This window comes from Neomonachus schauinslandi, chromosome 5, assembly GCF_002201575.2.
Source record: "Neomonachus schauinslandi chromosome 5, ASM220157v2, whole genome shotgun sequence".
In the NCBI taxonomy this organism is placed as follows: domain Eukaryota; kingdom Metazoa; phylum Chordata; class Mammalia; order Carnivora; family Phocidae; genus Neomonachus; species Neomonachus schauinslandi.
The window spans coordinates 24411708-24427064 of NC_058407.1; the positions used below are offsets into that span (position 1 = coordinate 24411708).

Here is a 15357-nt window from a genome sequence, read left to right on the forward strand (position 1 = left end):
TGATTTTAAATCTCTATGCTAATGCTCCCAAAATTTACTAGGATCCATCTCCACCAGGGAGACCACTTTTCACTCCTTTCACCAATATTACCCCAACCATTGTCATGTCTAACTCAGATTATTTGCAAAGACCTTCTAACTGGTTTCCCTATTTATACCCATGTTCATCCACAGTCTATTCTCCAAACAGCAAGCAAAGTGGTCCTTTGAAAAGTAATTCCTATCCTGTCACTCCTCTGCTCAAAACTCTATAAGGTTTCCCATCTTACTTAGAGTAAACTCCTGTTCCTCACCAAGCCCCATGAGGTCTGATATGACCGTAGCTCCTGAGTCCCACCATCTGCTCCTCCTCTCTGTTTTACCAGCCTCACTTGGCCTCCTTGGTTTTCCTCAACCACATTTTGCAGGCATCCCCCTCAGGGCCTTTGCCCTTGCACTTCCTCCTAGTTGGAAGGTTGGTCCCTCAAATCTTTCACCCTCAAAACTCCCTTATAAGGGATACTTCAAGCCACTTTGAATAAAACTCACTGCTTTGATCACTCTCTGTCCCCTCAGCTCAGCTTGACTGTCCCTCATAGTACATCATCACCTGACATATGTTTATGTGCTTAATATGTTTATTGTTTGTCTTCTTCACTGGACTGTCCAATAGTAACATGCTCTCAAAGGGGCAATAACTCCATTTATCTTTTTACTGGTCTATCCCCATGGCTAAAATAGTGCCTGTTATTCAGTAAGCATTCAATAAAATATTTAAATGAGTTAAAATATAATTTTAATAACAAAATGCAAATCATTTACAATAGGGAAAGGCTGTTGGCTGAGAAGCAAGCAAGAAAACACTGTTCATTTAACCCAGGTAAGAAGATGAGTTAGTTCATGCCAAAAAAATGAGCAAAAAACCAACTCTTTTCTCTCTAGAGAGAGAGATATAGAAAGAGATAGAGATAGGGATGTATATACACACACACAGAGATGTATCCTATTGCCTACTGAATGTCCCTCTTAGGCTTATTTCTAGATAACCTCACACTTACCCTGGTACAACAAATTATAATGCTGTATCAGTCATACTGAGAATTAAGCAGTGACATTTTAAGGGAGTACACTGAAGTAATGAATGCATTGTACGTATATTTAATGTCAGCTTCTACAAGTAATTTTCAAGACTAATAGCCTATTCCCCAGCTTCTTCTAGGCCTTCCAAATTTGAATCCCACCAGTATGTACTGTCTGTCAGTCTCACTCCTCATGCATACCGTCTTCCCCAGGAAACTGACTTGTTACCTCCTATTTCCTTTATTGCTAGATCACAAGGGTCCAAGCGTCTGCAAGATCGCTCAGTGATTCTCATGAAACCCAAAACAAGAAAATAAGAGCTCACTCTGATTTAAATATAAATGCCAGTATTCATTTGCAAGGATGTTTCAATGATCTCATTTACAAATACAATTTGAACAATGCATGTTTAACATTCTGGCATAAAGTATATAAATCAAAATATCCAAATAAAACATGAGAAGAGACTGTTTTGACTAACAACATTAACCAGAAATTATCAGATTAGATGCCAAAGTCTAAGAGATAGTGGCTGATGTGTCCCCTGAGACCGTCTGTAACATAGAGATCATAAAAATTGACTCCAATGCCGTACTCCCCCACATGACACCCTTCCCTTCCAGATGAATGAAACCTTATAAGAGCCTATGGTTAGCTATAACAAGGCTTAACAAAGAGGTTTGCAGTACCAGAGACTTGTAAATACACTTTTGTGGAAGCATTCCCTAAATTTGAAGAATGTAGCCTTCAAAAAGGTAAAGAAATGGCTTTGAATCAGAGCAGCAGATTTACCTTCACTTTTCCAGGAGGCTTACAGCCAGAGGGTATCGAGGAAGGCATGTTTTTTCCATAAAAAATCTGGGATATCTCATAAAAGGCTTCAGAAAAAAATCTTAAATCTGTAAGGACCTGAATCTTTAAAGGAAAGAAAAAAAAATGAGATTTTAATTAAATAATTTGTTTTACTTACAAAATAAAAATTTTAGAGAAAAATCATCAACTTTCTGAGATCCAAAATTTCTACTTAATATAATTGGTAATGCCTTATAAATTAATGCTTGGTAAACACAGTGGTTGGAGAAGTATGTGTTTGTGTATAAGCTAGTTTACATGTGCAATGGACCAGGAAGCTAATAAACAACAGCAGGCAACTGTTCAAAACAATGGACATTTGTCAGATGTGTCTTACTTCATCAGAGCAAACACAAAAATATGACAGGCATAGAAGAGTTAAAAAAAATAACTGAATTTATTTTTTGTTCCCATGGTGAACTATGGTTTAAAAGAAAAACAAAACAAAAACACTCCTGAAGTGCTCTAATACTCTGAGGAAAGTCAAACCAACCAGATGAACTCTATAATGTATCAACATAGAGACAACTATTCGTTTTGTCATCCATAATTAATACCACTGTCAGTTTTAAAGACATATCCTTAAAGTTAATCAGTTGGTAACTATAAATTGTACATGGCTTATTTTGAATATTATCCAGCAGGACTTTCTTTTTTTTTTTAAGATTTTATTTATTTATTTGTGAGAGAGAATGAGAGACAGAGAGCACAAGAGGGAGGAGGGTCAGAGGGAGAAGCAGACTCCCCGCTGAGCAGGGAGGCTGATGCGGGACTCGATCCCGGGACTCCAGGATCATGACCTGAGCCGAAGGCAGTCGCTTAACTGACTGAGCCACCCAGGCGCCCATCCAGCAGGACTTTCAATCAGGAAATTATGGGAAGAAAAGTTCCAGAACAAAAATCATTCATTCAACATGTTTATTGGGCACTTCCACCAAGCCCTCTTGGGTGTTACAATCCTTCCCAGACGTGTATTGAGCTAATTTAAGTGATACACGAAGATATACACAGTATTATAAGGGATAAAGGCTACTGACAAAAATGCTACTTTCAGAGCTCCAGTCAAGAAGGACTTCTCTGAGAAGACACTCAAGAGAAAATTGGGGAATGACATGAAAGAGAGATATGTGAAAATCTGCTGAGAGGTCTCAAGTACAAAGGTCATGTGGCCTTTATATATATAATACAGACACATACACTTATTATCTCTTTTCCTTTAAGTACTACCATAGGAATCTTAAGAGCATATAATTTTTTTAAATTTTATTTTATTATGTTATGTTAGTTATCATACATTACATCATTAGTTTTTGATGTAGTACTCCATGATTCATTGTTTGCGTATAACACCCAGTGCTCTGTGCAATAAAGAGCATATAAATTTTAAAGAAATAAAAAGAAGGTAAGTTGGGAGGAAATAGGATGTGACGATAGCATGAAAATAAAGCATAAAAGGTTAGGAGAATATTTGCAATGGGGAAGAGAAAACTCTGCTTGTCTACTGAGTTGCACACTTTGGTTCTTGCCTAAAATACCTTGGGCTCTAATCTCCCCAGTGCCATATAATATCCAAGTAGGCATTAGTGGAGCTCTTTTAGACTTCTAGATGAACACTTTCTCATTATCCCTTGGAGGAAATGCTGTGTGAGGTTTGTCTCCGCTGATCTTGGCTGTGAGACACCTCTACACGAACTACCTGTAACCTCTAAGGCTACCTCTGTTTCCGTTTATCCTACTAATCTGGCCATTTGAAAAAGCAATGGTGATAACAATGAACATGTATTTTCAGAAATGACCAACAGTGTGAACATAAACAAGCCAGATGGATAAAAGAACTACGCTTAAATCAACCCTTCACTTGCACAAATACAGAACCATCAGTGGCCTTCCCAGGAATGCTGGATATGTTGAGACTAATAAATCTTTCAAGATGTTGGCAGTTCTAAAGTGAAGCCAGACCAGCTGATCATAAAGAGGTCTTAAAGCTTTCCCTGAAAGACACTAGTGCACAACAGAAACTTAACAGCATGATCTATTGCTGTTTGACTTGTCAGAAAGCATTGTTTGCTGTTTCCTGACTATGACTTTTCTCTCTTCCCACTCACTGACCCCGGTTTACTTCAGAAAGGTCAGGCAAACTCTACTCAAACTGGCTCTCATTTCTCCCTCTGCGTGATGCATCAGTTGCCCTTTTTCATTGCTTCTGTCAAAACCCTGGTTGGGTGTTTCTGTTCTACTATTGCCAATAAGATGCCACTTCCGACCCACTCTGCTTCTGACACTGTTGCCATGATACATCTGATCGTGTCCTTCTTCTGACCAAGATTCTGCAATTCATCCCACCTCTCAACCCAAGGCTGCAGACTAGAGTCCACAGTTCTTCATGGGCTTTTAAGCTACCCTAGTAGAAAAAGTTGCCAAGTGCTAACCATCCAATAAAACACGGTCATTTAATCAAAAACTTTGTTCCAGATTATATCTTTTAGTGCCTCTCTGGATCTCCTTCTGACACATTACTAATGGTCACTGCAACCCTTCCTTGCTTCTCCGGCCTCTAAATGACAGACCAGAACAAAACAGCTACCCAATTCTGATTCCATAGTCTCCTCATTTCTCTCACTGTTCAGCCTCCACATTATGCCTTAGTTTGGAATTCAAGACTGGGCCCCGCTGCTCATGGACATCATGGACCACAATATGGATCTCTGGTATTCTCATATTATGTTCTCCCTCCTCAAAACCTCCTCTCTGGCTTCACTGAACCACCCCTGCCCCCTTAACAAGTCCATACTGTCTCATCTCTATATGCTTCACACTATTACCTGCCAAGAATGTTCCTTTCTTCCTCTCTCCTGCTCAGTTAGTTCTGCTTTCTTCACTAAATCTTACCTACTTAGTAAAACCAAGAGACCCAAGGCCATTTTCCCTCTTTCAAACTCCAGGATACTCATTTGGAAATGATCAAGGGATAGATGCACGTGTTATTGTCTTATGTATATGTCCTGTCTTTCTTCCCTTATTTTCACTTCCTTATAAGCAAGGACCATGGGTTACATTTCTTTGATTAGTTACGAACATGGTGCTTTTACATAGGAGATACTCAATAAATGTTGTTTCAGAGGTAAAGCAATAAATATTTACCAAGGATCTTCTAGATGAGTTCCCACTAAACACTATGGAAATTGTGGACAGTAGGCACTTGATAAGTGTCTATAGATTTTAAAATCAATTCAATAACTAATTACCGAGTATTGATATATGAATTTATTATTCAAGATACAATCAATAGGGGACTAAAAGATGAATAAGATTCAGGCCCTAACCTCGGGAATTTTGCAATCTTGAACAGAACACTGTTTTTAAAAAAGAGAGAGGGAAGTTATATGCAGTTTATAAAAAAGTGTTATTGGAAATCAAAAAGCAGGAGAACTCTTAAGAGTTCAGGAAGTCAGAAAGAGTGATCTAGAAATTTTCATGGCTGACAAAAAGTTATTTATTCCTGAGTTAAAATATATCCTCTTAATAGCACCAGAATTCCTCTTAGGGAAGGTACTGTTTTTATTTAGAAATAGAATGTTATGGACTCTTTGGGTCTGAAATAATAGGCCCAAGGGCAGGGTCCAGATGGAGAGAGGAGTTCAAAGGGAAGTCTAATTTTCCCCTCATAAGAAAATAGGAAAGATTTGGGGAAGGGTATCTACAAAATAGGATAAGGAGGGTTAAGCCAGTGGTGTGATGGAGCCCACTTACTCCCAATTGCAAGAGGAGATCGTCCATATCTTGCCCCGATTCCACATTCAGTAATGCCCAGTTGATAGGCTGAAGTCAGCTATAGTGGGAATATCTGCACCATGGAAACTGAAAATGCTACAAACAGGGCTTTTTTTTTTAGAGTGAGGTGTGAAACACTTATCAGCACACAGCTGATTAAGCCATGGGGTGGGAGGCAAAAGCATGAGATGTTGGCTAAGAAATATTTTAAACCCAGAGATGCCAAATAGTCTATTTTAAATTGTTTGCTTTTCCTCAACTTAAATTTTCCTGTGTTCCAAATTTTCACTAAATCCAGTATGAAAATAAAGGCCTTAGGTGAATGTGTTGTGTATGTTTATGTATAAGTGAGTGAGTGAGTGTGTGTGTGTGTGTGTGTATAGAATGTGGATTAGGACTGAACTCCATATTCAAGATGAGGAGGTGCAGAACAGGGAGCAAATCTGCTGGATGTTGAGATGATCCATGTGCAAAAGGAATTCAACAGAAGTGAGAGACTGTGACCATAGCTAACTAGGAAAAGGGCAGAGAAAATGAGGTGCTTGAGGTTCCCAGTCCACATGGGGTTCAAGCCAACTGTACATGGATCTTGAAGACAGAGAGCCTCACCTGACTTCTAGGTTACAGAATTAGTTATAATTTAGCATCTGTGTGTTTTGTCACTTCAATTGCCTGTACAATGAAAACTTCTCACATATTATGATATACATAAAGACCCTTAGCAAAAAGTTCACAGGAACTTCAGAAAACAGACTCATTAGTTTCCACCAGGAAACCAACATTCCAGAAGAGGTGATTTCCAGGCTGACTGATGTTGAACGAGCCTTGTTCCCACATGTCACTGTTCCTCACTTTACTGTGGCCCAAGCATAAAACGAGCTAACGATTCTAACTAGCTCCCTCTCATACTTTATTATAATGGGCATGTTTTTTTAATATCAGCACAACACCATATTATTATCAGCTTATTATTATGAGTATTAGAACCAAATTAATTTATGACAGTATCTTTACAGTTCAAGAATATCAAACATCTTAAAAGTTTGTCACATACCTTGAGGATCCTTGCTTCTAGATTTCTGACGAGGTCTTGGCAAATTCCAGACACAAAATATTCGTACAATGCAAGGAGAGGCAGAATCTACCAATGCGAAAAACATTTTTTTAATCTAAAACATGTTTTATCAAGTTAATAACCTAATAATAAAATGTAGCCAAATATTAATGTGGGAGATGTTACATAAAACAGCAATTGATCCTGCCATGCTAAGAGACTATACTGTTTAGCTAAGTGAAATGATCTGCCTAGCATATGCTTCGTAATTTTATGAGAACTTAAAAGTGCCATCAGGGGGACTTGTAGATGCCACCTAGGTTTCAAATCCCTTCAAGCATGGAAGAGTGAAAATCCAATCAATTATCTTCCTTGAAAAAAATTAAACATATATGTATGAATCACTGAGGCCTATAGAAACATTCTAGCAAATGAGCTATCAAATAACTGCAAAATTTAAAGCAAAGGAACTCCCATCCATGTCACCTACTCAGTCATGGAAGCTGCTATTTGTTTTCAACTGGAATATCTCTATCAGCAAAAGAATATTTAGAACATGCTCATTATGTATCAGGCACTGTTGAATGACAACAAAATCTAATGAGTCCTTGCTTTCACAGAGCACATATTCTATTGATGACCCAAGCTTACTCTTCATATAGTATTTTTATTTTTCTAAAATTAACCCCCAAAGTTCAACTCCTCTTGAAATCTCGTGGATATGGGTGAAGGCATACAAACTATCCATACTGCGGTTGATCCAACCACTATCCGGCCAGAGTCAGGTGTTGAGGGGATAGGTGTTTGCCTAGAATTCTGAACAGTTTCTGATCTCAACTGAAAACCCAATTTTGGTTCCTACAACTGGGCCCTTCTCTACTAAAGGGAGATAGAGCAAGGAAGAGTATTGGGATCCCCATTATTTAGTAAACAATTTCCCATGATTCCACAGCAATGGGTCTCCCAGCAAGTTCTGTATGTGACAGCAGTTTCCTTACCCACTGGGCTTCTTCTGGAGGGTAGTGTGATACAAAATGGAAACTGTTTACATCTTGCAAGTTCAACTAAGGAACCTCTAATTGTCAGTCAACTGGCAGCTACTAATAGCAACAGCTTTTTAAACGGTTTAGAACTGGTCTTAAATGATTTCAAATATAGTACATTTTTCTACAATTATGCACTACAACATAACACAATATCTTTTTCTACAATTAATGCAGCACAAAACAATAAGAGTTGGCTACTACCTTTGAGATTGTTTCTTTTCTTTAGTGAGAAATAAAAACACACCACTTTATTGCTGCCAATTGCTCAATTATTCAGAAAAATGTTCTCAATTTCTTAAGCTTCAGAGAAAAAAAGTCTCATTTCTTTTCCAGTGCAATGATATGTATTATATATGAATATGACTAGGCAGCTAAAGGTTACCCAGAGGATAGAACTATTTTCTAAATCCAGAAATGAATCCCCTTAACAATGAGAGGAGTACCATTTTGTTATCTTTTCCTAATAAAAAATTTCTTGCCAAATATGCCAAATGTTAAAAGCATTTATCAATCTCTTCACTTTAACACATGGCTTTATAATTTAACAACTCATATCAGGGGACAATAAATCTTTTAAATATAAAGAGTGAATTTAGAACAACAGAAAAGAAAATAATATATGAGGGGGAAAAGAAAGTAGCTATGAAAATTATGGGAAAAAAGGAAAGAACCAAAAAAAGAAAGAATAGGTATTAAGAAGCAAATATGGTGGGGGAGAGATACAAATGTAGAAGAAATAACATATAGGAAGAAAATAGGAAAACAGGAAATAAATAGGAAAAATAAAATAAAGGAGAAAAATATAAAATGACCAGAACATACTGATTTATTTTTTAAAAGCAACCAACTTCAAATTTATGACATATACTATGATTTATTTCCCCAAAGGAAGAGAACTGCATGAGGTTTTGAATGTCCTTGGATATTAAGAAGTATTTGTCTTTCATTTCACAGTTTGAATCTGTTGTTCACTTAGAACAGGGAGAAGACAAGAGACCAAAGATCAATTTATCTCCACAAAGAAATATTCTCATAGTTTGGGTACTGATATGGCCTGCACGAGTTAATGCAGTGAGTTACATGTGCACTAGGTTCCTCTGTTTGAGACCAGGGAAATATTCTAATCAATTTCCCCAATTGTCTTAAGAAGGAAGAAAAGAGATAAAGTAATAGAGTAAAAAGGGAACAAAATCAAACAGACATTGACTTTGTATCCAAAATGCAGTGCAAATAACAATGTCAAAGAAGGAATATTAATTAATATATTTTATTTTGCAGTACAGGTGAGAATCCTGAATCTAGAGTTTAAGAGTTAAACAAGACCAGCCAAGAGAACATTAGCAAAATTTGAAAGGTTTAAGGTAAGGCAAAAATACCACAGTGAATTAAAATTTGTTGATTTTACAAATAACTTACTATTAGATTTTGCTTAGCATAGTGTAGTTCACGTATAATGTAATACAGACTTGCGACTACAGAGCAAATGTCAGCCCTGTATCTGTCTGAGAAGAGCTCAATGCCTGGGAGAAGCTGACTGATTTCATACTGAGCATAGCAACATTCAGCTTTGGGGTGTGGAAGTGTGGTTCTAAGCAAACCCTGAAAATGAAAACAGGTGAAATGAAGAGCTATAAATTGTATTTGCAACACTGAAACAAAAAGATAAGTATACGTATTACTTCCTAAAGTGCTTAGCATAAGCCTAGCACACTGTACCTTGTAATAAACGGTACTTATCATTAACATTATCATCATTATAGTTCCAAATGCTTCCATCATCACTCAAGATGGGCTTTTTAAATTCCATGGTAGTTGGATACTTATTATTTTCAGATGAAATTATCATTATATTATCATTTGTTGGAGTCAATTTTGTGTTGGACACTATTGGTAAATTCTTTATAAACACTACCTCATTTAATCCTCATTTAACCTACCTCTAGAAGGAAGGATTATTACCTCACAAATGATATAATTGAGGCTTAAACAATTAACTTATATGAGGTCACAGAGCAAATGGTGGAAGAAAGAAGATTCGAAGTCACATCTATTTAAATAAAAAAAAAAAAATCTGTTCTTTCCACTATACCAACCTATAAGTTAACAAATGATTTCAGAGATAAAAGATGATTTCAGAAGTCTAAATCAAGCAGAGTTAATTCTGAATTTTTAACTGAATTAAGTAAAAAGATGAGTTGTTTAATTCTGCCAATATTTCTTAGGTAATTTATATGACCAACACTGTATTCGATGTTGGGAAACAAAATTGACACACAAAATCAAATTTTACATTTAGGAGTGTTTCTGATGTTATCCTAAATAATTAACATTAACTGATGACATGTAATACAAAATTATTTTAATGTATATATCAGAAAAGACTTTTAATCAGATTGTTCATTAAAGTTATAAAGTACCTACTCTAAAATACTACGTAGCACTTGTTTAAATTTTTAATTTTACAAATCTGCTTTAAAATCATAAAAAAATTAAGATTTTTAAAATAAATCTTACCAGCTTTTATTTTAGGTGCAGTATTACTAAAAAATTATGCCCACAGTAAGCAAAAATTTAATTTTTTAAATTGCTTATTTTCTAAAACAACAGCATTATCTTCAAGAACAAGGAGTATCAGACAGTAAAGAATGCAATATAAGGAGTCAGTATCAGATTATTGTGCCCTTTGCACTCTTGCCTCCTCCACCTCCTCTCTTTAAAGCACAGGCAAGAGGTGCATGGAGCATAAGAAAACTGAAAAGTCTGGCCTTACATCCAGACAAGGCTTTCCAGAGAGCTTATCTATCTAGATTTCATAAGCTATCAGAGGCCTCTGATACACAGAACAAGCATGTCCACCCTTCAAGGTAAATAGAACCTTTAGTAGAGTGCAAAGGCCCCTGGCTACCTCCCTGTATCTCAAAATATCTTATATTTCAGATAAAAGCTCTTTTCTTCTTCAATGAAGTCAAACCAAAATTCTAAGAGCTGCCAACACTCTCTACTTCTGTAGTCTTCAACTTATTTCTTGCTTTCATTTTATGGTATACTTCACATTGTGCAATCGAGCAAAACTTTATTTAGAGATGAGATAACCTAAGGCCACCATTTGGAGTTATACAGACTGGCTTCACAGCTCATTAGCAACACAGTCTTACTAATGATGAGAGACTCAGGTTCCTTATCTGCAAACCTCCTTCCGGAGTCTAAAGGAGAAAGAGATTCTGCTGAATAGTCAAGGTAAAAATGCCACCTTCAGCTAGTGAAGGAAAGATGGACTCATGATATCTCATCAAGGTCCGTGCTATCTTCCTATCTATGAGTTTTTTGACTACGATAAACCACTGCACTTTTTTTTTTTCTGACTGAATGGTCACTACTGTCAGAAGATACACATAAAGTGTTACCTGAAAGAGTAATGCAGACAAAATGCAACAGTTGGTTCTCTTGTCAACCTCTGAGATCGTAATAAATCTAAATAAGTATAACAAAAAAGAAATGGATTCATGGACAATTTTCCAATAATACTTTTACATAAATACATCTATATACATACATACATATATAAATACATACATATAAACACTCATAGATTTTCCAAAATTAAAATAGACATTGTGATTCTAAAAGTGCTACATGCTTATATATAAGATCTAGAACACACAAAAAACATAAAACATAAAATGAAATATCACCAATAAGCCTACCACCTAAACATGATTACTGGTAACATTTTGGCTAATTTCCCTCCAGATTTTTTTCCACATATAGAAAATTTTTAATTTTCTCTACATATCAAGATACTATGCATGTTTTTGCCCACCACACCCTAAAAATAAGGGAAAAATGTACCCGGAAAGGTGAAAGAAAACTGTACCTCTACTCCTTCCATACTTTTTAAATTTCTCACATTACTCAAGTCTTTAAGATACCTGTCAGTGCTAACTAGGTATAAGACACTGTTCCATTGATCTGTGTGTCTGTTTTTGTGCCAGTACCAAACTGTCTTGCTGATGACAGCTTTGTAATCGAGCTTGAAGTCTGGAATTATGATGCCACTAGGTTTGGTTTTCTTTTTCAACATGCCTTTGGCTATTCTGGGTCTTTTCTGGTTCCATACAAATTTTAGGATTATTTGTTCCAGCTCTGTGAAAAAAGTTGGTGATATTTTGATAGGGATTACACTGAATGTATAGATTGCCCTAGGTAGCATAGACATTTTAACAATATATGTGCTTCCAATTCATCAGCATGGAATGTTTTTTCCATTTCTTTGTGTCTTCCTCAATTTCTTTCATGAGTATTCTAGTTTCTGAGTACAGATCTTATACCTCCTTGGTTAGGTTTACTCCTAGGTATCTTATGGTTTTTGATGCAGTTATAAATGGGATCAACTCCTTAATTTCTCTTTCTCATTGTTAGTGTATAGAAATGCAACTGATTTCTGTGCATTAATTTTATATCCTGCCACTTTGCTAAATTGCTGTATGAGTTCTAGTAATTTGGGGGTGGAGTCTTTTGGGTTTTTCACATAAAGTATCATGTCATCTGTGAAGAGTGAGTTTGACTTCTTCTTTGCCAATCTGAATGCCTTTCATTTATTTTTGTTGTCTGATTGCTGAGGCTAGGACTTCTAGTACTATGTTGAACAACAGTGGTGACAGTGGACATCCATGCCGTGTTCCTGACCTTAGGGGAAAAGCTCTCAGTTTTCCCCATTGAGAATGATATTTGCTATGGGCCTTTCATATATGGTTTTTTGATACTGAGGTATGTTCCCTCTATCCCTACACTGTGAAGAGTTTTAATCAAGAAAGGATGCTGTATTTTGTCAAATGCTTTTTCTGCATCTATTGAGAGGATCATATGGTTCTTGTCCTTTCTTCTTTTAATGTAGTGTATCACATTGATTTGCAGATGTTGAACCAGTTCACCCTTGCAGCCCAGGAATAAATCCCACTTGGTCGTGGTGAATAATCCTTTTAATGTACTGTTGGATTCTACTGGCTAGTATCTTGGTGAGAATTTTGGCATCCATGTTCATTAGGGATATTGGTCTGTAATTCTCCTTTTTGGTGGGTTCTTTGTCTGGCTTTGGAATCAAGGTAATGCTGGCCTCATAGAATGAGTTGGAAGTTTTCCTTCCATTTCTATTTTTTGAAACAGCTTCAGAATAATAGGTATTAGTTCTTCTTTAAATGCTTGGTAGCACTCCCCTGGGAAGCCATCTGGCCCTGGACTCTTGTTTGATGGGAGATTTTTGATTACTGCTTCAATTTCCTTGCTGGTTATGGTTCTGTTCAGGTTTTCTATTTCTTCCTGTTTTAGTTTTGATAGTTTATACGTTTCTAGGGATGCATCCATCTCTTCCAGATTGCCTAATTTGTTGGCATATAGTTGCTCATAATATGTTCTTCTAACTGTTCGTATTTCTTCAGTGTTGGTTGTGATCTCTCCTCTTTCATTAATGATTATATTCATTTGGGCCCTTTCTCTTTTCTTTTTGATAAGTCTGGCCAGGGGTTTTCAATCTTATTAATTCTTTCGAAGAACCAACTCCTAGTTTCACTGATCTGTTCTATGTTCCTTTGGTTTCTGTTTCATTGATTTCTGTTCTAATCTTGATTAATTCTCTTCTACTGTTGGGTTTAGGCTTTATTTGCTGTTCGTTCTCCAGCTCCCTTAGGTGTAAGGTTAGGTTGTGTATTTGAGACCTTCTTATTTCTTGCTACATACTTCCCTCTTAGGACTGACACACAGGTCAATAGAACAGAATAGAGACCCCAGAATGGACCTTCAACTCTGGTCAACTAATCTTTGACAAAGCAGTAAAGAATATCCAATGGAAAAAAGACAGTCTCTTCAACAAATGGTGTTGGAAAAATTGGACAGCCACATATACAGAAGAATGAAACTGGACCATTTTATTATACCATACACAAAAATAGACTCAAAATGGATTAAAGACCTAATTGTGTGACAAGAATCCATCAAAGCCTAGAGGAGAACACAGGCAGTAACCTCTGTGACCTCAGCCACAGCAACCTCTTGCTAGACACATCTCCAAAGGCAAGGGAAACAAAGGTAAAAATGAACTATTGGGACTTCATCAAGATAAAAAGCTTCTGCACAGCAAAGGACACAGTCGACAAAACCAAAAGACCACGGACAGAATGGGGGAAGATACTGGCAAATGTCTTATCAGATAAAGGGTTCTTATCCAAAATCTATAAAGAACTTACCAAACTCAACACCCAAAGAACAAATAATCCAATCAAGAAATGGGCAGAAGACATGAACAGATATTTCTCCAAAGAAAACATACAAATAGCCAAAAGACACATGAAAAATGCTCCACATCACAATACAAATCAAAGCCACAGTGAGATACCACCTCACACCAGTGAAAATGGCTAAAATTAACAAGTCAGGAAATGACAGATGTTGGCAAGGATGTGGAGAAAGGGGAACCCTCCTACACTGTTGGTGGGAATGAAAGCTTGTACAGCCACTCTGGAAAACAGTAGGGAGGTTCCTCAAAAAGTTAAAAATAGAGCTACACCCTACAATCCAGCAATTGCACTAGTAGGTATTTACCCCAAAGATACAAATGTAGTGATCCAAAGGGGCACCTGCACCCCAATGTTTATAGCAGCAATGTCCACAATAGCCAAAGTATGGAAAAAGTAGAGATGTCCATCAACAGATTAATGGATAAAGAAGATGTGGTATACACACACACACACACACACACACACACACACACACAATGGAATACTACTCAGCCATCAAAAAAATGAAATCTTGCCATTTGCAATGACACGGATGGAACTAGAAGTTATTATGCTAAGCGAAATAAGTCAATCAGAGAAAGACAATTATCATATGATCTCACTCGTATGTGAAATTTAAGAAACAGAACAGAGGATCATAGGGGAAGAGAGGGAGAAATAAAACAAGACAAGCTAGAAAAGACCAGGAAAGAGATTCTTCCCTAGAGCCTTCAGAGGACAGTACAACCCTCCCAAGGCACTGATTTTAGGACTTCTGACCCCCCAAACTGTAAGATAATAAATCTGTGTTGTTTTAAGCCATAAATTTTGTGGTAATTTGTTACAGCACTAGGAAACTAATCAGTATGCATTATGACCTAAATTATGCACCCACCCAAATTCATATGTTGGAGTCCTAACCCCCAATAACATCAGAATGTGACTAAGATGGGGCCTTTAAAGAGGCAATTAGGTTATAATGAGGTTACTAGGGTGGGCCCTAATCCAGCATGACTGATGTCCTTTTAAGAAGAGGAGATTAGGCTACAGACATGCACGGAGGGAAGACCACATAAGGACACAGCAGGAAGACAGCCATCTACAAGGAGAGGCCTCAAAAGAAACCAAATCTGCCAACACCCTTATCTAAGAATTCAAGCCTCCAGAAACTGTGAGACAATAAATTCCCTACCAACTGGTCATTTGTTATGGCAACCCTAGCAAACTAATACAGTATGTCATGTAATTCTTCTATAGTATGTCATGTAATATAGTATCTCATGTAATTCAGTTTACAGATGAGAAC

At 36.8% G+C, this 15357-nt stretch overlaps 1 protein-coding gene across 1 annotated transcript in view; it reads right to left on the minus strand.

Moving 5' to 3' along the window:
* The window catches only part of CFAP54 (cilia and flagella associated protein 54), a 294732-nt gene that overhangs the window by 110949 nt on the left and 168426 nt on the right, over positions 1 to 15357 (minus strand). Inside the window, 4 exon segments of the mRNA XM_044914733.1 lie at positions 1852 to 1974; positions 6737 to 6823; positions 9199 to 9381; positions 11187 to 11253. Coding sequence (XP_044770668.1) covers positions 1852 to 1974; positions 6737 to 6823; positions 9199 to 9381; positions 11187 to 11253 — 460 coding nt within the window.